The sequence below is a fragment of the Ornithorhynchus anatinus genome, chromosome 4 (assembly GCF_004115215.2).
Source record: "Ornithorhynchus anatinus isolate Pmale09 chromosome 4, mOrnAna1.pri.v4, whole genome shotgun sequence".
Classification (NCBI taxonomy): domain Eukaryota; kingdom Metazoa; phylum Chordata; class Mammalia; order Monotremata; family Ornithorhynchidae; genus Ornithorhynchus; species Ornithorhynchus anatinus.
In genome coordinates, this window is record NC_041731.1 from 101,993,134 (window position 1) to 102,018,148 (window position 25,015).

Consider the following 25,015-nt stretch of genomic DNA (forward strand, 5'->3'; position numbering starts at 1 on the left):
AGTGCTCTGCACATAGTAAGCGCTTAACAAATACCAACATCATTATTATTATGACTCTCCCAAGCGCTTAGTCCCCTGCTCTGCACCCGGTGGGCCTCGCGTGGGACCCCCTGATGATCCCGTATCTCCCCCAGCGCTTAGAACAGTGCCGGGCACAGAGTAAGCGCTCAACAAGTACCAACATGATCATTAGCGTGGTTCATCGGCAAGAGCCCGGGCTTGGGAGTCGGAGGTCGTGGGTTCTAATCCCGCCGGTCAGCCGTGTGACTTGGGGCCAGTCACTCCGCGTCCCTGCGCCTCAGTCTCCTCGTCTGTAAAACGGGGACGGAGACCGTGAGCCCCACGTGGAAGGACCCGACGGCTGCCTCCTTCCCGGCGCTCGGAACGGCGCCTCGCCCATAGCGAGCGCTTAACCAGTGCCACCGGTTCTTGATTACTTACTGATCGGTCGCTACGACCGAACGAATGAAAGCCAGCGTCCGCTAAATCCGACTGAACGGATTAGGGGGTTTGGAGGAGGAGGACGAGGAGGAGGAGAGGAGGAGGAGGAGGAGGAGGAGGGCGGTTTGGTGATGTCATTGCGCGGTGAAATTTAACACCGAGCGGCCGGGGCTGTGCCCTGGCTCCCCTTCTCCCGGGCGAGAGGCAGTCGGCGGCGCCCAGCGGTTCGCAGCGGGCCCCAACCCTCTGGTCCGGGCCGGTGTGGGCGGGCTGCGTGTGGGCCGGGGCCCGGGGGCTGCCCCTCGGCCCGCTGCGGGGCCGCCCTGCCCACCCTGCCGACCCTCCCGCCGGGCCCTCCTCTCTCCCCCGCGCCCACCGCCGCCCTCCACCCGCCTGCTTGCCACCCTCCGCCTCCGCCGCTCTGCTCCTTCGCCACCCTGCTCTTTTCTCACCCTGCTCCTTTGCCACCCTTCTCCTTTGCCACCCTGCTCTTTTCTCACCCTGCTCCTTTGCCACCCTTCTCCTTTGCCACCCTGCCTCTTTCCACCCTGCTCTTTTGTCACCCTGCTTCTTTCCACCCTTCTTTGTCACCCTGCTTCTTTCCACCCTTCTCCTTTGCCAACCTGCTTCCTTTGACCCTTCTCCTTTGCCACCCTGCTTCTTTTGACCCTTCTCCTTTGCCACCCTTCTCCTTTGCCACCCTGCTCTTTTGTCACCCTGCTTCTTTACCACTCTGCTCCCTTGCCACCCTGCTTCTCTCCACCTTTCTCCTTTGCCACCCTGCTCTTTTGCCACCCTGCTCTTTTGTCACCCTGCTCCTTTGCCACTCTGCTCCTTTGCCACCCTGCTCTTTTGCCACCCTGCTCTTTTGCCACCCTGCTCCCTTGCCACCCTGCCTCTTCCCCACCCTGCCCCTTTGCCACCCTGCTTCTTTCTCATCCTGCCCCTTTGTCACCCTGCCCCTTTCCCATCCTGCTTCTTTGCCACCCAGCTCTTCTGCCACCGTTCTCCTTTGCCACCCTGCTTCTTTCCACCCTGCTTCTTTGCCACCCTGTGTCTTTGCCACCCCGCTTCTTTAATACCCCGCTCCTTTCCCACCCTGCTTAGCCGGGAGGGCCGAGACCTCTCCGTGGCTCTATTATCATTACTGTGATCGTTATTATGATTCCTTTTTTTATTCTTTCCTTTTCACGGGGCGGAACCTGAACCTCCAGCGGGGCAGAGTCGGCTTCTGTTTTCGGTTAGCGCTTCGCTGCTCGGACAGATGCATACAAATGCATTTAGGAGCCCCCAGGACAAGGCGAGGAAAGGTCTCCCCCGCGGCAGAAGGGTAAGTGATCAATTCGATAGTATTTATTGAGCGCTTACTATGTGCAGAGCACCTTACTAAGCGCTTGGAATGAACAAGTCGGCAACAGAAGTAATCGGGGCCGGCCCCGTGCCCTGGGCCTTGCCCTAGGCATCCTCACTGGGGGGATGCTTGGTCGACTCTCTTTTCGGTGCTTAGAACAGTGTTGGGCACATAATACGCGCATAGCAAATACCATCTTTATAATAATGTTTGTATTTGGTAAGCGCTTCCTATGTGCAGAGCACGGTTCTAAGCGCTGGGATAGATACAGGGGAATCGGGTGGTCCCACTTGAGGCTAACAGTCTTAATCCCCATTTGACAGATGAGGGAACTGAGGCCCAGAGAAGTGAAGTGACTCGCCCACGGTCCCACAGCTGACAAGTGGCAGAGCCGGGAGTCGAACCCATGACCCCTGACTCCGAAGCCCGGGCTCTTTCCACTGAGCCACGCTGCTTCCCCCATCTTTATTATCCCCTTGCCTCTGCCAAGGGAATCTGTAAAAAACCGTGTTTGAAAGCGAGTCTCCTTCCGGAGGGTCTCACTCCCACAATTTATGTTAAAGCCATGCGCAGGAAAAAGTGGGTGCTATCCCTCCTCTCCTTCCCTACTTGTACTGATGTCTGCCTCCCCCCTCCTCCAGACTGGGAGCTCGTTGTGGGCAGGGATTGTGTCTATATTGCTGTATTGTACTTTCCCAAGTGCTTAGTACAGGGTCCTGAGCACAGTGAGCGCTCAATAAAGACGAGGGAATTAATGAATGCCTGCTCCTCTTCTTCTTTCCTCTTCTTCCCCGCCTCCCCTTTTCCCCTTCCCCTCTCCCTCCCCGTCAATGGGTCAGTCGTGTTTATCGAGTGCTTATTGTATGCAGAGCACTGTACTAAGCACTTGGGAAAGTACAATAGAACAATATTTATTGAGCGCTTATTGTATGCAGAGCACTGTACTAAGCACTTGGGAAAGTACAACAGAACAGTATAACAGACACATTCCCTACCCGCACCTGCCCATCTCTCTTCCTCCTTTCCCCTCCTTCCGTCACTGCCTGCCTATTTCTCCTCCTTTTCCTCTTCCTCCTGTCATTCATTCAATCATATTTATCGAGAGCTTTCTGTGTGCGGAGCATTGTACTAAGCACTTGGGAAGTACAATTCAGCAACAGAGACAATCCCTGCCCACGGTGGGCTCACATTCATTCATTCAATAGTATTTATTGAGCGCTTACTATGTGCAGAGCACTGTACGAAGCGCTTGGAATGTACAAGTGGGCAACAGATAGAGACGGTCCCTGCCCTTTGACGGGCTTACGGTCTAATCGACGGGCTTACGGTCTAATCGACGGGCTTACGGCCTAATCACAGTCAGGAAGGGGGAGAGACAGACATCAGAACAAGTAACAAGGCATCAGTAGCATCATTATAAATAAATAGAATGATAGATTATATATGCATCATTAATAAAAATAAATAGAATAATAATTATAAATAGGTACATATATATATATTAGTGCTGTAGAACGGGGAAGGGTGGGTAGAGCAAAGGGAGGAGAGTGGGAGCAGAGGACAAGGGGGGCTTAGTCTTCCTTCTCTTCCTCCTCCTCCCTTCTCATCTCCTTCTCTGTACCCAGGAGCATAATAATAATAATAATAATAATGTTGGTATTTGTTAAGCACTTACTATGTGCAGAGCACTGTTCTAAGTGCTGGGGTAGACACAGGGGAATCAGGTTGTCCCACGTGGGGCTCACCGTCTTCATCCCCATTTTACAGATGAGGGAACTGAGGCCCAGAGAAGTTAAGTGACTTGCCCACAGTCACACAGCTGACAAGTGGCAGAGCTGGGATTCGAACTCATGACCTCTGACTCCAAAGCCCAGGCTCTTTCCACTGAGCCACGCTGCTTTCTTAAGCACCCAGCATAAGCACCCGGGTCTGTGCTACCGGAATTTGTTGAAGGAGGAGAGGGTGTTTGGTGTGTGTGTGTGTGTGTGTGTGCTGGGATGGGGCTGGACACTGAAGAAGGGAGAGAGGGAGAAAATGGATCAATTGTATTCACTGAATTCTTACTATGTGCAGAGCACTGTATTAAATGCTTAGGAGAGTACCTTACATTAGAATAGACAGACCTGATCCCTGTCCTCAAGAATCAATCAATTGTATTTATTAATAATAATGTTGGTATTTATTGAGCGCTAACGGCATGCAGGGCACTGTACTAATCACTTGGGAGAGCACGCTATGACAGAGTTGGTCGACATATTCCCTGTACACAAGGAGCTTCCAGTTTAGAGGGGGAGACAGACGTTAATAAAAAAAAATTACAGATATGTATCTAAGTGCTCTGGGGAATCTTGCAGTCAATCAAGAATCTTGCTATATCACAGGGGAAACAGACACCAAAATAAATTACAGGTAGGGGGAAGTGACCCAGGGTAGAGATATGCACATGTGCTGTGAGGGTGTAGCAGTGAGTGAGAACGCTCTGGGCATGTCACTCACCTTAAAAAACCTCCAATGGTTGCCTATCAACCTCCGCACGAAACAAACACTTCTCACTCTAGGCTTCGAGGCTCTCCATCACTTTGCCCCCTCCTACCTCTCCTCCCTTCTCTCTTTCCACCGCCCACCCCGCACGCTCCGCTCCTCCGCCGCCCACCTCCTCAAGGTCTCCCCTTCTCGCCCATCCCGCCGTCGACCCCCGGGCCACGTCCTCCCGCTGTCCCGGAACGTCCTCCCTCCTCACCTCCGCCAAACTGATTCTCTTCCCCTCTTCAAAACCCTACTGAAAGCTCACCTCCTCCAAGAGGCCTTCCCAGACTGACCTTCCCCTTTTCCCTCTGCTCCCTCTACTTCCCCCTTCACCTCTCCTCAGCTAAGCCCTCTTTTCCCCCCTTTCCCTCTGCTCCTCCCCCTCTCCCTTCCCCTCCCCTCAGCACTGTACTCCTCCGCTCAACTGTATATACCTTCATCACCCTATTTACTTTGTTAATGAGATGTACATCACCTTGATTCTATTTATTTGCTATTGTTTTAACGAGATGTTCATCCCCTCGATTCTTTTTATGGCTATCGTTTTTGTCTGTCTCCCCCGATTAGACCGGAAGCCCGTCAAAGGGCAGGGACTGTCTCTATCTGTTACCGATTTGTACATTCCAAGCGCTTAGTACGGTGCTCTGCACATAGTAAGCACTCAATAAATACTATTGAATGAATGAATGAACCTGAGGGGAATAAATCAATGGGAACTTCCCATTCCCTTTCAAGCTGCTCCTCTGGGAGATGGGTTCATTCAAAAATGGCTTGGTGACAGTTGCAACCCCCCAACTGACAGTTCTTAGATTGAGGGGCAGGAGGAGGAAGACATGATTCAGAGTTGGCCTTGTGGATTCGTGCCGAAACAGAGGCAGAGGCAAGAAAAAGGAGTCGAAACTGTTGTCGATGCACTCTCTCGAACACCGTAAATCGGTCCAGTGAGCAAATGTTCTGAAAGAGAAGTTGCAGCCGTGCATTGTCTGTGTGGCTTTATCAAGGAATGATGGGAAGGAGCAGAGCAAGGACGGAGAGGATTATTAAGCAAAGGATTGGAGTCAGGGGGAGTAGGAAGGGTGCATTGGGGGTGGGGAGAGACAGCTGGCTGCAGGAAAGCTTCAATCAATCAATTAATCATTTATTGAAGGCTCCCTGTATTAATGTTGGTATTTGTTAAGCGCTTACTATGTGCAGAGCACTGTTCTAAGCGCTGGGGTAGATACAGGATGATCAGGTTGTCCCACGTGGGGCTCACAGTTTTAATCCCCATTTTACAGATGAGGGAACTGAGGCACAGAGAAGTTAAGTGACTTGCCCACGGTCACACAGCTGACAAGTGGCGGAGTCTGGGATTCGAACCCATGACCTCTGACTCCCAAGCCCGTGCTCTTTCCACTGAGCCACGCTGCACTTGGGAGAGTACAGAGCTTCAAACAGGCCTGGCTGCTGTTGGAAGGGGGAGGGTGGTCACTTGATCATATTTACTAAGAACTGACTGTGAGCAGAGGACTGTACTAAGCGCTTTGGAAAGTATAATATAACAGAGCTTCGAACAGGCCTGGCTACCGTCAAAGGTGGGAGACCCGGAGTGGAGGAACCTACCAAGATCCGAATCCAATCTGATTCCAGGCGATTAACTGAGCAAATTCAAGTGATTTCTTAGGTAGTTTTGTGCAGTAACATTTCTTGGCCCTGAGTTCATGGACAAACAGTGATGGCAGACAAGCAGCATGGTATAGCGGAAAGAGCATGGGCCTGGGGGTCAGAAGGTCATGGGCTCTAATCCCAGCTCTGCCACTTGTCTGCTGGGTGACTTTGGGCAAGTCATTTAACTTCTCAGGGCCTCAGTTACCTCGTCTGTAAAATGGGGATTGAGACCGTGAGCCTCATGTGGGACAAGGGATACAATTTGGTTGTATCCACCCTAGTGCTTAGTACAGGGTCTGGCATATAGTAAGCACTTAAGAAATGCCATTATTATCATGATCATTATTACCGTGATAACCCTGCTGCTCGTCCCTGTATGTATGCATTTGTCGGGAAGTGCATTTTCTCAGGATTTGAGCCTTTATTCCCTCTTTTCACTGAAAAAGGGAGGCTACTGAAGGGTGCCCTGATAAGGCCAAGGCAGTTCTGTGGCTGCATGGTCGCAGAAGGTAAATCTGGCTTCCTTATCAGACAGACAGCTGGAGGCTTCAATAGTGGTTTCCATATCAGTTGCTCTGCCCCAACCCACCTTGTCCCACAAGAGTTTTTCTCTTCTGTTGGCAAGGTCCACCCACCTCTCTCCCTAATCTCCAGGGATCACCTTATCTCAGGTGTCGGAGCACCTCCCTTTGTCCTCCTCCTCTTCCTCTTCTCCTACCCCTTCCTCGCTCTCTCTCATTTGCTACCCAGCACTCCCCCCGAGTAGCCAGAACCAACTTCACAGAAGAAATCAGCCTCTCCTGGTCCCAGTGTCTCTCGTCTGGTGTTGGCTTCCCCTCCCAGACTCGCCCTGAAAAGGCCCCGAATAAATTCCTGGGCAGTTTGGGGTTTTTTGCAAATTGGGTCCAGATGAGGGTGGGGGAAGCAGGAGAAAAAGCTGAATTTTCACCGGAGGACATCTGAGAGGGAAGATGCGGGAGGGTTGGGGGGGAAGTATGTCAGACATTAGCCCAAGCATGGACAAGTGGAAGAAACTGGAATGGGCATGGCAGTAGGAGTGAGGAGGCTCTCAATGAGTTCACTGCCTCTTTCACCCTCTTCAGCTCTCCAGTTCTGGACCAGCAGCAGAAGAAACAGCCTGTGGCGGGCTCAGCCACCAAATGCATTTCTTATATGCAGCTCGGAGAGCGGGAGGGTTAGAGCAGAGGATGAGCAAACGTCATCTCAAATGTTTCGGCCCCACACGCCTTGTTTTACAAAGGAGAGAGGTAGGATGCTCGAGTTGGGCAGTCCCCCGTGTAGGCAAAAAGCATCCAGTCTTCTCAAAGAAGGAAAGGGATGTTTTCACAGGGAACTAGGAGCGCCGAAGATAATATCCGGTCAAGCCTCGAGACCTTATCACAACTGGGAGGGGTTTGATTTCCCTTCCTTTTGTGGTGACTCTCTGGTGAAGGAAAGGTTTATTTTCCTTAAAGATTTCTATTCAGCCACCCAGGCAAGTGTTCAGGATAGCCTTTTCGAAACTTCTCCTTGGAAGCCAGAAGGTGTTATTTGTGTAGGTGTGACTGACTAGTGAATGGAAGCTGCAAGACTGAAAGTCAGAAGTAAATGAAATACCATTCAAGCTCATCTTGTCCCAAAATGGAACTTCGCATATTCTCTTCTAAATCCTCCTTGACTCCCAGCTTTCCCTTCTCCTGCACCACCACCATATATTCTGACTCTGAGGCACGCGCCTTTGATGTCATCTTAATTCCTCATGGTCTTTCAGCTCTCATACCCAGTCAACAGCTACAACCTGCTGATTCTTCCTCTAAAACATTTTCCAGATCCACTCTGGTTCAAGCCGTCGCCGTATCATGGCTAGACTACTGTATGAGCCTCCTCACTGATTTGTCTTTCTCTGATCCCTCCGCACTTCCGGCAACTGTACAGACTGGCACCCGGATCATCGTCATTTTCCTGAAATGTCACTGTCCAGTCCTCAGAATCCTCCAATACCTGCCCATCTTTCATTTGCCTTGTTCTTAACAATAATAATAATAATAATAATGTTGGTATTTGTTAAGCGCTTACTATGTGCAGAGCACTGTTCTAAGCGCTGGGGTATACAGGGTAATCAGGTTGTCCCATATGAGGCTCACAGTCTTAATCCCCATTTTACAGATGAGGTAAATGAGGCACAGAGAAGTAAGTGACTTGCCCACAGTCACACAGCTGACGTGACAGAGCCGGGATTCGAACCGGGACTCTCCACGACCTTATTTTATTGACATATTGGCTTCCTGCTTTCATAATGTCCAGTTCACACTCTCTTCCCCTCCCAAACTCACAATCCATCAACAGTATTTATTGAGTGCCCTCTGTGTACAGGGTACTGTATTATGTGGTTGGGAGAGAATGTACAATAAAGGTAATAATAATAATGTTGGTATCAGTTAAGCGCTGACTATGTGCAGAGCACTGTTCTAATCGCTGGGGTAGATACAGGGTAATCAGCTTGTCCCACGTGAAGCTCACAGTCTCAAACCCCTTTTACAGATGAGGTAACTGAGGCACCGAGAAGTGAAGCGACTTGCCCACAGTCACACAGCTGCCAAGTGGCAGTGCTAGGATTCAAACCCATGACCTCTGACTCCCAAGCCCGGGCTCTTTCCACTGAGCCACGCTGCTTCTCTAGGTAGAAGACATTAACCCTACCCATTAATCCTTACAATCCAACAAGGCAAACAGACCAAATAATTTACCAGTAAAATAGTAGATTGCATAGATTATGTGGATTGGTATGGATTAAAATGTGACATGAGGTTATATGCATAAATTACTTAGGTGATTGCAAAGAACTGAGATGGTCTGTGGGAGGATGTGACTCGGGAGAAGGAAAATGAATTGAGGGAGGGGGAGTTGATGGGGGAATATTAAGATGGAGAGAGATCTGAGGTCTGCTGGATTTCAGATCTGGGAATTACTTTAGACTAACAGCGTGGCTCAGAGAAGCAGCGTGGCTCAGCGGAAAGAGCACAGGCTTTGGAGTCAGAGGTTATGAGTTCAAATCCCGGCTCTGCCCCTTGTCAGCTGTGTGACTGTGGGCAAGTCACTTAACTTCTCTGTGCCTCAGTTCCCTCATCTGTAAAATGGGGATGAAGACTGTGAGCCCATGTGGGACAACCTCATTCCCCTGTGTCTACCCCAGCGCTTAGAACAGTGCTCAGCACATAGTAAGCGCTTAACAAATACCAACATTATTAACATTATTATTGTGGGCAGGATATGTGTCTAATTGTTGTCTTGTATTCTCCCAAGCACTAAGTACAATGCTCTGCACACAGTAAGCACTCAATAAATACAATTGAATGCATGAATGAATGAGGATGTGGGACATGACCAAAGGGGGATGCGGGGGAGAGTCAAATTGAAGACACAGAGGTGAATTTTGGAGAAATAGAGTGAGTTGGGCTGTAGTAGAATAGTGGCAAGGTAAGGGTGAGGGAGCTGACAGAGTGCTTCACTGACACTGTCTTCTCCTGGTTCTCTTCCTGTGTCTCTGGCTGCTCATTCTCAATCTCTTTTATGGGCTTCTCCTCTGCCTCCCACCCAACACGGCATAGTGGAAAGAGCACAGGCTTGGGAATCAGGGCATTGGTTCTAATACTGGCCCTGTGACTTTGCTGCCTGACCTTGGGCAAGTCACTTCATTTCTCTGTGCCTCAGTTACCTCCTCTGTAAAATGGGGATTGACTGTGAGCCCCATATGGGACAGAGACAGTATTCAACCTGATTACCTTGTACCTACCTCAGCGCTTAGAACAGTGCTTGTCTCATAGTAAGCGTTTAAATACTACTATTATCATTATTATTTTCATTATCATTAACTCTCGGAATCCGTCAAGGCTAAGTTCTGGGTCCCCTTCTATTTTCCATCTAAGCCCATTCCCTAGGAGACCTCATGCACTCTCGTGGCTTCAACTACCATTTTTCTGCTGACGATTACCAAATCTACCTCTCGAACGCTGATCTCTCTCCTTCCCTGCCGTCTCGTATTCCCTCCTGCCTTCAGGACATCTACACCTGTCTGTCCCGCTGACACCTCAAATTTAACGTGCCCAAAACATAACTGCTCATATTCTCACCCAATCCCTGTCCTCCCCATGAATTCCCCGTCACTATAGACAGCGTTACTACACTACTGATAATAATTGTAGTATTTGTTAAGCGCTTACTGTGTGTCAAGCACTGGTCTAAACACTGGGGTAGATACAAGCTAATCAGGTGAGACACAGTCCCTGTCCCACCTGGGGCTCATAGTCTTAATCTCTAAATTACAGATGAGGGAAGTGAGGCACAGAGAAGGGAATAGACTTGCCCAAGGTCACACAGCAGTCAAGTAGCAGAGCCAGAATTAGGACTTAGGTCCTTCTGACTCCCGGGCCCGTGCTCTAGCCACCTGACCACCCTGCTTCCCACTACCATTCTTCCTTTCTCTCAAGCCCATAACTTTGGTCTTATCCTTGACTCATCTCTCTCTTTCAACCCACATGTTCAGTGTCACCAAATCCTTTCAGTTCTACCTTCACAATATCGCTAAAATCCACCCTTTCCTCTCCAACCAAACTGCTACCAAATTAATCCAAGCACTTATCTTATCCCACCTTCATTACTGTATCACCCTCCTTCCTGACTTCTCTGCCTCATGTCTCTTCCTACTCCGGTCCGTACTTCACTTTGCTTCCCACATCATTTTTCTGCAAAATCGTTCAGTTCATGCTTCCTCACTCCTCAGTAAACTTCAGTGGTTGCCCGTCCGCCTCTGCATCAAACAGAAGCTCCTTACCATTGGCTTTTAAGCACTTGATAATCCTGGCCTCTCCTACCTTACCTCCCCGATTTCCTACTACGACCTAGCCTGCACACCTCTCTTTTCTAATGTAAACCTTCTCATTGCAACTCAGTCTCATTTCTCTCACTGCCAACTCCTTGCCCACATCCTGCCTCTGGCCTGGAAATTCCTACCTTTTCATATCTGACATTCACTTTCCCCACCTTCAAAGCTTTACTGAAGGCACATCTCCTCCAAGAGGCGTTCCCTGACTAAGCCCTCATTTCCTCTCTCCCACTCCGTTCTGTGTAGTTCCGGAACTTGGATTTGCACCATTCCCTCATCCCCCCAGCATTTTTGTGCATACCCATAATTTGGAAGTCCCCCCTACTAGCTGTAAGCTAGTCATCGTCAGGGAGCATGTCTACCAACTCTGTTATATTATACTCACCCAAATGCTCTGCACACGGCAAGTGTTCAGTAGATGTTATTGATTAAAGCCAGTGGTCAGGACTTTGATGCAGAGAAGCATTGACAACCACTGAGGTTTTTTGAAGAGACATGTCTGCAGGTTGATCATCTGGTTCAGTGAAGTATGGACTGGCAATGAGAGATTGGAATCTCTGAGAGAGGTACAATGTTGGGTTTAGCAAAGTAGATTTCAAAGTCAGCCTCCCAGAGATAGTGTGAGAACTCCTTCAGGATGTGAGCATCAAGAGAGAAGAGAAGAAGACCTGGAGGAACCTCCACTGTTAGAGAGAGAAAGGAACCAGATCTAATTCCCACCAGTGTGTTCTTTCCCAGTGCTTAGTACAGCATTTTGTGCTTAGTAAGCACTTAATAAATATCCCTATTATTATTATTATCATCATTAGATACTGAGAAAGCAGTAGCTTTCTAATAGCTCTCTGATCTCTGATCCCTTGCTCATGCTGTTTTCCAGGCTTGAGTCTCTGTCTCCCCAGAAATCCTCTAGATCTCAGTTCTCTCCTCCTCTGAAGCTCTCCTAAGATCCCGTCTCTTGCAGAAAATCTTTCACAATTAAATCCCGACACTCTTGAGTTGTATCAATACCCAGAAATGTGTCTTTCTAAATTGTGGGTCACCCCTCTCAGGATCGCACCTGGAGAGTTTCCAGTGCTCTACCAGTCTTGGCTTTGGGAGGGAGAGTCAAACAGAGGCGTTTCCATTCCATTCCTAGCTTGGGCAGTTGCTAGCGAGTGGAAGGCAATCTGCTACAAGTCAGAATTCACCTTTTCTGGGCAGCGGCAGCGAGGTAGAGAGTCGAGGGAGGAGACTTGAGTTTACTCTGCCGAAGAAAGCGATGGTAAACCACTTCCTTATTTTTACCAAAGAAAACTCTCTGGATCCACTACCAGAACGATTACGGATGGAGGTGGGGTGTTTTGGGACAGATGTTTCTATGGAGTCACTGATTGTGAGTCAGACTTAAAAGCAGGTTGATCTACAGGTTGAGCCACAGGGCTGGGACCCCAGGTCTCCTTTCTCACTTGCCTTTCTCTTCCTCCTAGACTATTAGCTCATTGTGGGCAGGGAGGAGCACTGTGAGAAGCGGCATGGCCTAGTGGAAAGAGCACGGGCCTGGGAGTCAGAAGGGCATGGGATCTAATTCTGGCTCTGTCACTTGTCTGCTGTGTGACCTTGGGCAAGTCACTTCACTTCTCCATGGCCCAGTTCCCTCATCTGTAAAATAGAGATTGAGACTGGAGCCCCTTACGGGACAGGGACTTTGTCCAACTCAATTTGCTTGAACCTATCCCAGGGCTTAGTACAGTGCTTGGCACATAGCACTTAACAAATACCACAATTATTATTGTTATTATTATTGTTACATTATACTTCCTAAAGCGCTTAATACAGTGCACTGCACATAGTAAGCACTCAATAGATATGAGTGACTACTACAGTGCTCGGCTCATGTTAAGCACTTAACAAATATGACTGTTATGTCAAATATTTTGACTGTTTACAATAATAATAATAATAACAACCCAAAAGCTCCTTCTAGCATTTAATTATAGTGATTCTCAGTACTTCTCTTTATGTGTATTCAATTGAATGGACCATTATTCAGATTCCACTGTTTGTAATCTATGTTTATGTCCAACTCCCCTGTTAAACTGTAAACTCCTTTTGGGCAGGGAATGTATCTTGTGGTTTCATTGTATTATCCCAAGCACTTAGTTCAGCACCTTGCACTCTGTAGACTCTTAATATTCATTCGTTCATTCAATCGTATTTATTGAGCACTTGTGCAAAGCACTGTACTAAGCGCTTGGGAGAGTGCAATATAACAGATATATTGCCTGCCCCCATTGAGTTCACAGTCTAGAGGATGAGATCAGTACAAAGAAAAAGTAAATATTGAACAACTGTACCTCTGAGGGCTAAAGACAGCTGAGGACGTGAAAGTGGGGAGGGATAATACTGAGAAGCAGCGTGGCGCAGTGGAAAGAGCACGGGCTCTGGAGTCAGGGCTCATGAGTTCGAATCCCAGCTCTGCCACTTGTCAGCTGTGTGACTGTGGGCAAGTCACTTCACTTCTCTGTGCCTCAGTTCCCTCATCTGTAAAATGGGGATTAAGACTGTGAGTTCCACGTGGGACAACCTGATTCCCTTGTGTTTACCCCAGCGCTTAGAACAGTGCTCTGCACATAGTAAGCGCTTAACAAATACCAACATTAACATTATTATTAATTATGGTATTGTTTAAGCGCTTACTATGTGCCAAGCACAGTTCTAAGCGCTGGGGTAAATACAAGGTAATCAGATTGACCCACATGGAGCTCACAATCTTAATCTCCATTTTACAGATGAGGTAACTGAGGCACAGAGAAGTGAAGTGGCTTGCCGAAGGTCACACAGCTGACTAGTGGCGGAGCCGGAATTAGAACCCACGTCCTCTGACTCCCAAGCCCGGGCTCTTTCCACTGAGCCAGGCTGCTTCTCAGTGTGAATTTGGAGTGATGATGGAGCTCCGTATGGGAAAAAGGCCCAGAACAATGTGTCAGAGATGGAGAGTCAGATTGGGGTCAAATTGTGCCAGTCCCCCGGGCCTAGCTGGGTTTAGTGCAACACAGCTGGCCAAGGTCGTACCCTGGCGCTGGCGTTGACTTTTGTTTAGGCCATCCATGAGAGAGACTGTGTTTGTCATTAGTAGTTTAGCAAGGATTTTGTCTTATCCTATTCAGTGTAAAGAACTATGCCAAAGAGGTGGTGAGCCAGAAAGGGAATCACTTCATTTGAAAGGTAAATCATTGCCCAGGACCCAGCAGGGTTATGGATGCAATCCCTGGCTTTATGCTTTTTTGAGTATGGTTCTCGCTTTTGCCATAAAAAAACAACAACACTGGGAGTGGAGGGGGTCTTTGTCAATCAGTCAATTGCATTTACTGAGCGCTTACTGTGTGCAGAGCACCGTACTATAGCTTGGGAGAGTATAATGCAGCAATCAACGGAAACATTCCCTGCCCACAACGAGCTAATTCATGCAACAGAGTGTGATGCTTATGTGATCCAGGTTTGGAAGGAGTGCTGTGAGAGAGCACGTGAAAATCAGGGACAGAGGAAATAGGAGATTGAAAGCAAGAAAATAATTAGAGATATGACTTGTTAAACTTTGGGGCTAAAAGAGGGGAAAAAAATCAGGTTTGGGTACACTGTGTGTGTTAGCCCTTTGCCAGAAGAATCAATTCTAAGGAAATAACGAACACATTCCTACTCCACTCCAATTTCTGTTACCTAGTTGCTCCTCTTCTCCTTAGTGAAGCAGACAAGGGACAAATGTATTGGATTGAGACCTTTTCCTGGGTTTGGGGCAAGTTTCCAAGCTGGATGCTAATCCAAGCAAAACATACACAAACTCTCCAAATCTATGGATCCTGGAATAGTTTAATAATCTTTGGTGATCATTCAGGCATTTGCTAATGAACAAGTAACTTTTACAGTTTAGACCAACAGAATCCTCAGGGGTTTCTCACTTTTGCTAATGCGGAGCTCCCCCTTGGCCCCGAGGAGAGCCAAGTCAAACAAATAATCGGGGACGCAGGACTCATTTTTTGGCCTGGGATAGACCTTCCTCAAGTCTCTCCTTTCCTCCCCACTTCCATCTTTGCATTGGAATGGGGGAGTATATTTAGATTGCCACCTGTTAATTGGTGGTGGGAGTTTGGTTTCTGGTACGGGTGCTCAATAGCGTGTAGTGTGTAATAGTGGTGGTCGTCATAGTAGTAAGCAGCGTGGCTCACTGGAAAGAGCACGGGCTTTGGAGTCAGAGGTCATGGGTTCAAACCCCGGCTCTGCCACTTGCCAGCTGTGTGACTTTGGGCGAGTCACTTTACTTCTCGGTGCCTCAGTTCCCTCATCTGTAAAATGGGGATTAAGACTGTGAGCCCCACGTGGGACAACCTGATTCCCCTGTGTCTCCCCCAGCGCTTAGAACAGTGCTCGGCACATAGTAAGCGCTTAACAAATACCAACATAGTAAGATGTAAGCTGCTTGTGGGAAGGGAATGTGTCTGTTCATTGTTCTGTTGCACTCTCCCAAGCACTTAGTACAATTCTTTGCACACAGTAAGCGCTCAGTGAATACGACTGACTGATAGTAAAAGCATTCATTAAACACTTGCAGTGTGCAAAGGATAATAATAATAATTACAGTATTTATTGAGCGCTTACTATGTGCCAAGCACAATTCTAAGCACTCAGGTAGATACAAGGTGATCAGGTTGTCCCACATGGAGCTCAGTCTCAATCCCCATTTTGCAGACGAGAGACCTGAGGGACAGAGAAGTGAAGTGACTTGCCTAAGGTCACACAGCAGACAAGTGGCGGAGCTGGGATTAGAACACATAATAATAATGTTGGTATTTGTTAAGCGCTTACTATGTGCAGAGCACTGTTCTAAGCGCTGGGGTAGATACAGGGTAATCAGGTTGTCCCAGGTGAGGCTCACAGTCTTCATCCCCATTTTGCAGATGAGGTCACTGAGGCACAGAGAAGTGAAGTGACTTGCCCACAGTCACACAGCTGCCAAGTGGCAGAGCCGGGATTCGAACCCATGACCTCTGACTCCTAAACCTGTGCTCTTTCCACTGAGCCAAGCTGCTTCTCATAACGCATACCTTCTGATTCCCAAACCCATGCTCTTGCCACTGAGCCACGCTGTTTCTTTGATTCTGAAAGAGCTTGGAAGGCAGTCGTGAGTTATGGGAGCGAATCCCTTGGAAAAAATACAAAGTTGACAAATATGATTTCTAGCCTTCAAGGGGAACACAGTCTTAAAAATATGCGGGGAGGGGACTGTCATAAGGAAAGATAAATTAAGCAGACCACAGAAACAACCTAAATAAAAAGGACAGGGATAAATACAAAAGTAAAATAAAGCAAAAAGGAACTGAGTCAAGAGGAGCAGACATTTGGACTCCTAATCTATCAATCAATCCTAGTAGTTAAGCTCTTATTGCATGCGGAGCACTGAATTGAGTGTGTGCCAGAGTTCAGCGCGGTAGGATGTAGACATGATCCCTTCCCACAAGGAGCTTGCAGCCTAGAGGGTAAGATGAAAAACAAAATAAATTGCAGATAGGGGAACTGACAGAGTGTAAGGAAATTTACATGAGTAAATTTGCACCCTTCCAGACTGTAAGCTGATAGTGGGCAGGGAATGTGTCTACCGACTTTGTTTTATTGTACTCTCCCAAGCGCTTAGTACAGTACTCTGCACATAGTGCTCAATAAATACATCTGATGAAGAATTGATGAGTGTTGTGGGGCTGCAGAGAGTTGAGGTTCACAGGCAACACAGAAAAGAAGGCCAAAAGGGGAATGAGCCCATCACTGGGCAGGGATTGTCTCTATCCGTTGCAGAACTGTACATTCCAAGTGCTTAGTTCAGTGCTCTGCACAGAGTAAGTGCTCAATCAATACAATTGAATGAATTAAGGACTTGTGTGTTTTGTTTTGGTTTATGGTATTTGTTAAGTGTTTACTTTGTGTCAGGCACTGTACTGTGTGCTGACTTAACCAGGGAAGGCCTTTGGAAGGAGATGTGATATCTGAAGGGCTTTGAAGAAGGGGAGAGTGGTGGTCTGTCAGATATGAAGGAGGGAGGGAGTAGTTAAGGGGTCTGTGGTCAGACAGATCTTATTGAGTTACAAAGTGTACGGTGACGTTGGGGTAGAGAAGTGTATAGTAGATCAGCAGATCGTAGCTAATCACCTAGGTAAGGAATGAGGAGGGAGGAGGGAATGAGTGCTCCGATACGGAGACAGATGATCAAACAGAAGTTTTTGAGGAATGAGGCGACAAGGACCGAATATTTTTTGAGAAAAATCATCCAGGCCTCAGACTGTAATATGGACTGGAGAGACAGGAGGCTGGAAGGTCGGGAAAGACGCTAATGCAGTATTCGGTGCAGGATACGATAAGCACAGTAGTAGTTTGGATGGAGAGGAAAGAGCAGATTCTAGAGATGTGAGGATAGAACCAACAGGATTTGGTGACGGACAGAATACGTGTGATTGAGTGTTGAGGATAAGGCCAAAGTTAAGGGCTTGAGAGACCGGGAAGGTGGTGTCTTGATAGAGACGATGGAGGTCTCAAAGTGATTCCCCACATTTCTTTATTTCATGCACCACAATGATCATTTCTTCTGTGTCCACTGAGTCCAGAAATACATTGCTTCTTGGATATTCTTCAGCAGCCCAGGAGGACTCTGGGTTGCATCTTGAGAGCAATGAGATTCCACCATCCTTTCTATGGTCACTTACCTCTTCTTTCTTCTTGAAGAAGGTCATAACACTGACATCTTTGAAATCCTGTTTGATATCCTCAGTATTCTGTATATTGAGGAAGCAGCTGTGATGATGATGAAGAAGCACCCCCCATCACTGTTTGTAGAGACCAGCTTGTATTCCATCAGACTGTGGAATTTTGTCCTTCTTCAAGCTCTATAATGGTGTTCATTAAGTGTGTGTATATACACAAGTATTTATGTACACATGCGTGTGTGTATGTCTGTGTGTGTGTATATATATATATATATACACACACATAATATATACATACACATATACATACAGACACACAGATATGTATACACACACGACTCTGCATTTGAAAAAAATATGATGTTTGTGTGTGTGAGTTTGTGTGACTGAAAAGGCCAGTGTGGGATCCACTCTCCCAGTCACACTGGGCACACAAACAGGTTGTCCCTTGTATTGCTCTATTTAATTTTTTTAATGATATTTGCTAAGCACCTCCTATGTTGCAGGCACAGTATTCAGCGCTGGAGTAGATACAAGTTAGGTTGGACAGAGTCCAGGTCCCACAAAGGAATCACAGTCTTAATCCTTACCTTACAGATGCGATAAGTGAGACACAGAGAAGTTAAGAGACTTGCCCAAGGTCACACAGCAGACAAGTGGCAGAGATTAGAACCCAGGTCCTCTGACTCTGACCCATACTTTATCCATTAGCCCATGCTACTTCTTAATGTTTGTAACACCTGGCCCTGTTTCCTCTTTTACCTCCTTTTCTCTCTTCCCACACAAGGATTTTACTCAGAGAGTCACTCTCTTCTTGATGCGTTATGCTTGTTTGTCCTCAACAGTTGACTCCCAGTTTTCAGTTTGGATACAGCATTGTCTGATGCAGCTTTGTTTTACCACATCCTGAAAGTACTTCCTCTGCCCTCCTTGCTTTCTCTTTTCCAATTTCAGCCATCCACGCGAGCATCTGTTTGGGAATCCTGCTGTCGCTCATTCTTTTCAAATGTTCACCTCCCCACTCCCCCAGAGTGGTTACGTTAGGCTTATTCATTCATTCAGTAGTATTTATTGAGCGCTTACTATGTGCAGAGCACTGTACTAAGCACTTGGAATGTACAAATCGGTAACAGATAGAGACAGTCCCTACCCTTTGACGGGCTTACGGTCTAATCGGGGGGAGACGGACAGACAAGAACAATGGCAATAAATAGAATGGAGGGGATGAACGTCTCATTAAAACAATAGCAAATAAATAGAATCAAGACGATGTACATTTCATTAACAAAATAATTAGGGTAATGAAAATGTATACAGTTGAGCAGGCTTAGATGCTAGGAGTCTGTTCCAAGAGTTCACTGTTTGTCAAATAGTTCTGTCATTTGATGTTGTGCTCTGCATTTAGTAAGCTCTCAGTAAATACTATTGACTGATGGACTGATCTCGAATATGGCCCAAAAGTGATGTTGAACTGTTCTTTTAAAGAGGCACCTGATTATCCAACCTCACTATCTTGTTTTTACTTCAGCGCTTAGTACAGTGCTTGGCACATAGTAAGTACTTAACAGATACCACTATTATTATTATTTTAACTGGGTGGTCTATATCTCAGAGGGATTAGAGTGTAGCCCCACACTCTATTTGACAGTCTCCCAAAGGGTCTGCTGGCTTCCTTGATTCACTTTTCTATTTCCTTGTCCATTATTGCGTCGTTGGACACGTCATCTGGGTAGTTCATTAGGTATTTGAGTAAATCCATATCTTCATATCTTGTCGGGCAACTCAATCGGTGGAATTTATCGAGCACTTACTGTGTGTGGACCCCTGTGCTAAGCAGTTGGGAGAGTAGAATATTACGGAGTTGGTAGACCACTTCCCTAGCCACGATGAGCTTACAATCTAGAGGGAGCTCCTCTTTATAGAGTGTTATCCTCAGTAGCAGAAGGTGAGTTTCCCAGATCGATTGAGGAGAGTTGCCATGTTTTTAAGATTCCATCTTTGCGATGAGGATGAAGTTACCTCTACTCTTCAGTCATTCTGTAGACCTATATGTGCTCTTCAGTGATGCCCAGAAGTATTAACCTTTTTTTAGCGCCGCATAACTTCGTCTCACAACAGCTTTGACGTCCCACCTCCTGTCACACAAAATTTTGAGATCGTTCTGTACTCCGTTTGCTTTTATTCGTCAATCAGTTGTATTTATTGAGCACTTACTGTGTGCAAAATGCTCTATTAAGTGCTTGAGGAAGTACAATATCATACAGGTGGGAAACACATTCCATACCCACAATGATCTTAGAGTCTAGAGGGAGAGACAGACGTAAATATAAACAAATAAATGAATAACGGATATGTACAGAAGTGCTATAGGACTGAGGGAGTGAATAAAGAGTGCAAATCCAAGTGCAAGACCACTGCAGAAGGGAATAAGAGCTTAGTCAGGGACGGTCTCTTGGAGGACATGTGCTTTCAAAACGGTGCTGAAGGTGGGGAAAGTGATCATCTAACAGATTTTAAGAGGTAGGGCATTCCAGGCCAGAGGCTAAAACCTGGGCAAGGAATCAGGGGTGAGATAGGGGAGATCGAGGTGTAGGGAGTGGGGTGGCATTAGAGGAGTAAAGTGTGCAGGCTGGGTTGTAGCAGCAGAGTAGGAGAGTAAGGTAAGAGAGGGCAGGGTGATTCAGTGCTTCAAGCTTTAAAGTCTATGGTAAGATACGGAGGTGTACGGGCAGCCACTGGAGGTTCTTGAGGAGTGGGGAAAGATGGACTGGACATTTTTGCAGAAAAAGAATGTGGACAGCAGAGTGAAGTATGGAATGTCATGGGGAGAGGCATGAGGCAGGGAGGTCAGCAAGAAGGCTGTTGCAGTAATCAAGGTGGATAAAATAAATGTGTGAATGAAGATGGTGACGGTTTGGATGGAGAGGAAAGGGAGGATTTTTGCAATGTCATGAAGGCAGAACTGACAGGATTTGATGAAAGATTGAATATGTGGGGTGAGTGAGAGAGTAGAGTTAAGAATAGCTCCAAGGTTATGGGCAAGTGAGGCAGGAAAGAAGGTGATGCTGTCTAGAGTGATGAGAAAGCCAGGGTGAGGACAGGGTTTGGGTGGGAATCTGAAGAGTTCTATTTGGACATGTAAAGTTTTAGGACATCCAAGAAGAGAAGTCCTAAAGGCAGGAGGAAATATGAGACTACAGAGAAGGAGATCAGGGCTGGTGGTGTAGTTTGGGGAATTATCTGCATAGAGATAGCAGTTGAAGGCGAGGGAGTGAATGAGTTCTCCAAGGGAGTGGGTATAGATGGAGAATAGAAGGGGACCCAGAACTGAACCTTGAAGGAGCCCCCGAGTTAGGTCTGGGGGGGCAGAGGAGAAGCCCATAAAAGAGACTGAGAATGAGCGGCCAGAGGGATAGGAGGAGAACCGGGAGAGGACAGTGTCAGCGAAGCTGGGGTTGGATAATGATTCCAAGAGAAGATGGTCGACAGCGATGCCAGCTGGGACGTTGAGGAAGATGAAGATGGAGTAGAGGACGTTGGATCTGGCAAGAAGGAGGTCACTGGTGACCTTTGAGAAGGCTGTTTCTGTGGAGTGAAGGGGACGGAAGCCAGATTGGAGGGGTCAAGGAGAGCAATTGGATCAACGGTTGTAGACAACTGACTCATGGAATTTGGAGAAGAATGGTAGGAGGGAGATGGGCTAATAACTCAAGGGAACCACATGGTCAAGGGAGGGTCAAGAAAGAACTCAATAATAATGATTTTGTCAGAGTTGTGAGGATCTCAAGGAGGTGTTAATAAAATGCTTGTTGGCTGCAAGTAGCTTTCTGACCATGAGTCATTATATTCAAACCAGTTTAATATTTCATGCTGGAAAAGGTTTTAAAGGTTGCCCAGTGAAGTTTCCTTTAGAGATACCCCAACCATGATCACAGTGGTAAAGGTAGATACTGTTTCTTATCCTGATAGATCTAGTGATGTTAGAATAAAGATTTTTATGGTTCTTCATTCCTCAGGAGATTGACATTCTGGAGGGAATATCGGCTTTAGCGTTGGTGAAAGTTTGGAATATATCACGCGGGGATCAATCAGTCCATCTATGGTGTTTATTGAGATCTTACTGTGTGCAGAGCACTATACTATATGCTTGAGAGAGTACAATCCAACAGAGTTGGTAGACAACTTCCCTGCCCACAGTGAGCCTTGATTCTATTTATTGCTATTGTTCTTGTCTGTCCGTCTCCCCCAATCAGACTGTAAGCCCGTCAAAAGGCAGGGACTGTCTCTATCTGTTACCGATTTGTACATTCCAAGCGCTTAGTACAGTGCTCTGCACATAGTAAGCGCTCAGTAAATACTATTGAATGAATGAATGAATCAGCTTCCAGTCTAGAGGAGGAGATGGGAGGCACAAATCAACCTGGGATTGGAATCAATTAATCAATGGCATTTATTGAGCATTTCAGTCCAGTGTCTAATCAGGTGACACTACTGAGAAACTGGGAATATTCCAAGATATGTTTTTTTTGTTCAATAAATGAAAAGCTGCACTGGTGATTGTGAGCTGAGTTCAAGAACACAATTAAGAATCTGGAAACTGGTGTCAGAATATCTTTCAACTCAATTCTTTCAGCTCAACAGGCTAAGAGCATCCTTAAAAGTCTTTGAATCACTGACATAGGTGTTCAATATACTATTTACTGTGCTCTGCAAATGCACGTTCACATAGAGAAGCAGTGTGGCCCAGTGGAAAGGGTATGGGCCTGGAAGTCAGAGGACCTGGGTTCTAATCCTAGCTAGGCCATGTACCTTCTGTGTGACCTTTGGCAAGTCCTTTAACCTCCTTGTGCTTCAGTTCCCTCATCTGCAAAATGGGGATTAAATACTTCTCCCTACTAAATTGATGTGAGCATCATGTGGGAACTGATTAGCTTTAATCTACCCCAGCGCTTACTACAATGCCTGACACATAGTAAGCACTCAACAGATACCCTTAAAAAATCACTCAAGTACCACAGTCGTTATACAAAGACATACAGGTGACTGTAACCTATTTTTCAGTATAAATCATCTGAAGAGCACTCAGAATGAACACCAGCCCACATCTGAGAAACTTTACCACAACCATGCCTCTCGATCCCTGGCTCAGGGCTGAATACTATCTCTGAATTCTGTTAAATTCTGTTTCTTGGCATAGCCTGCTACCCAATATTACAAGGAGAGGAAAAAGAGGTAGGAAACTAAATCAGATCATCTGGTGTGAGTCAGAACTAGTGTCATAGTATCGCTGGGGCATTAAATTTTGGCCCAGATTGGATTCATTCAGTCATATTTATTGAGCTCTCACTGTGTGCAGAACAGTGTACTAAGGACTTTGGAGAGTATAATACAACAATAAATAGTGACATTCCATGCCCACAGTGAGCTTACAGTCTAGAGGAGGGTGAGACAGACATCAATACACATAAATAAAATTACAGATATGTACGTAAGTGTTGTGGGACTGGGATGGGGGAAGAACAAAGGGAACAAGTCAGGGTGATGCAGAAGGGAGTGGGGGATGAGGAAAAGTGAGTCTTAGTCTGGGAAGGCCACTTGGAGGAGATGTGCCTTCAATAAGACTTTGAAGCGGGGGAAAAAGTGATTGTCTTTTGGATTTGAGGAGGGAGGGCCTTCCAGGCCAGAGACATGATGTGGGTGAGGGTAGTGGCAAGACAGGTGAGATCGAGGCATAGTGAGAAGGTTCACATTAGAGGAGCAAAGTGTGTGGGCTGGGTTGTAGAAGGAGAGAAATGAAGTGAAGTAGAAGGGGCAAGGTGGTGAACTGCTTTAAAGCCAAGGGTAAGGAGTTTTTGTTTGATGCGGAGGTGGAGGGGCAACCATTGGAGTTTTTTGAGGCGCGGGGTGACATGTCCTGATCGTTTTTGTAGAAAAATGATCTGGGCAGCAGAGTGAAGAATGGACTGGAGTGGGGAGAGACAGGAGCCTGGGAAGTCAGTAAGGAGGCCGAATGCAGTAATCCAGGTGGGATAGGTTGAGTGAATGTATAGATGACAGTTTTATTGTCCAACATTTTTTGTGATGATCTTTTTACAGTCACTCTAGACTGTAAGCTTGTTATGGCCAGAAAATGTGTCTCTTAGTTCTGTTGTCCTCTCCCAACCGCTTGGTACAGTGCTTTTCACATGGTAAGTACTCAATAAATTCCATTGATTGGAATTATGTAAAAAAAAAATGTTGGTATTTGTTAAGCGCTTACTATGTGCAGAGCACTGTTCTAAGCGCTGAGGTAGATAGAGGGTAATCAGGTTGTCCCACGTGAGGGTCACAGTTAATCCCCATTTTGCAGATGAGGTAACTGAGGCACAGAGAAGTTAAGTGACTTGCCCACAGTCACACAGCTGACAAGTGGCAGAGCTGGGGGTCAAACCCATGACCTCTGACTCCGAAGCCCAGGCTCTTTCCACTGAGCCACGCTGCTTCCCGTCTGTAATTACTAAAGATACTACATTCTACACTTCCTTTCAGCCCTAGTAGTAAACCAACCATTAAATCCTTCTGGTTCTTCCTCCAAAACATTTCCTGGATTCACCCTCTCCTATATATCCAAGAGCAACCACTCCGGGGTTTGAGCTTTCATCTTTTTATAGTTTGATTACCATTTAACCTTCCTGATGATCTCCCAGACTTAGCCTCTCTCCTCACAATCTCTCCCTTCAGTCAATACCTACACACTGCTAAGTGGATCTCCTTTCTAACCATCCCTCAGATGTCTCTCTACTCTTCAAAATCTCCATAATCTTTCAAACATTTTTTTTAATTGAGTACTGCATACAGAGCACTGTTCTAAGTGCTTATGAAAATACAATACACAGAGTTGATGGACATGATCCCTGTCCCCAGGGAGCTTACAATCTATCCCATTTCCTTCCACAGGAAGCAGAAATGCCTTAGCATTTGGCTTCAGCATTCTCTACTGGCTTTTGCCATTTTGCATATTAGGTCTGCTCATCCACAATTTTCCTGTTCACACTCTTCACTGCTTCCCAGCTCACCTTCTAATTCTAATCCTTGCACCTGCATCTCCTGTCTTTGAAGCAGCATGGCTTGGTGGATAAAGCACAGACCTGAGAGTCAGAAGGCCTGGGTTCTATTGCCGGCTCTGCCCCGTGTCTGCTGTGTGACCTGGAGCAAGTCACTTAACTTCTCTGGGCCACAGTTACCTCATCTATGGGGTGAGATGCATGTGGGACAGGGATGGTGTCCAACTTGATTAAGTTGTATCTACCCCTGTGCTTAGAACATTGCTTGGCACATAGTAAGTGCCTCACAGGTACTGTTATTATCATTGTTTGACACCATATTCATGCTCTTTCCTCTTTGTGTACTACCCTCTCCTTACAGATCTGCTAGGCTCAGTTCCCCACATCTGTTCCCCACAGC

The 25,015-nt window shown here is 46.7% G+C and overlaps 1 protein-coding gene and 1 non-coding gene across 3 annotated transcripts in view; both read left to right on the plus strand.

Moving 5' to 3' along the window:
• Nucleotides 1–915: 915 nt before the first annotated feature.
• COL24A1 (collagen type XXIV alpha 1 chain) overlaps nt 916–25,015 on the plus strand; it is a 481,357-nt gene continuing 457,257 nt past the window's right edge. The window contains exon 1 of one of the 2 annotated variants that reach the window (XM_029063711.2): nt 916–1,771. In XM_029063711.2, the coding sequence (XP_028919544.1) occupies nt 1,716–1,771 (56 nt within the window). In that variant the 5' untranslated portion in view covers nt 916–1,715. The remainder of the gene's footprint in view (nt 1,772–25,015) is intronic. The other variant, XM_029063709.2, reaches the window with a different exon arrangement.
• LOC114811584 lies at nt 11,887–12,024 on the plus strand. Its single transcript, XR_003759280.1, has one exon. It is a non-coding gene; the product is annotated as a small nucleolar RNA SNORA7 (small nucleolar RNA).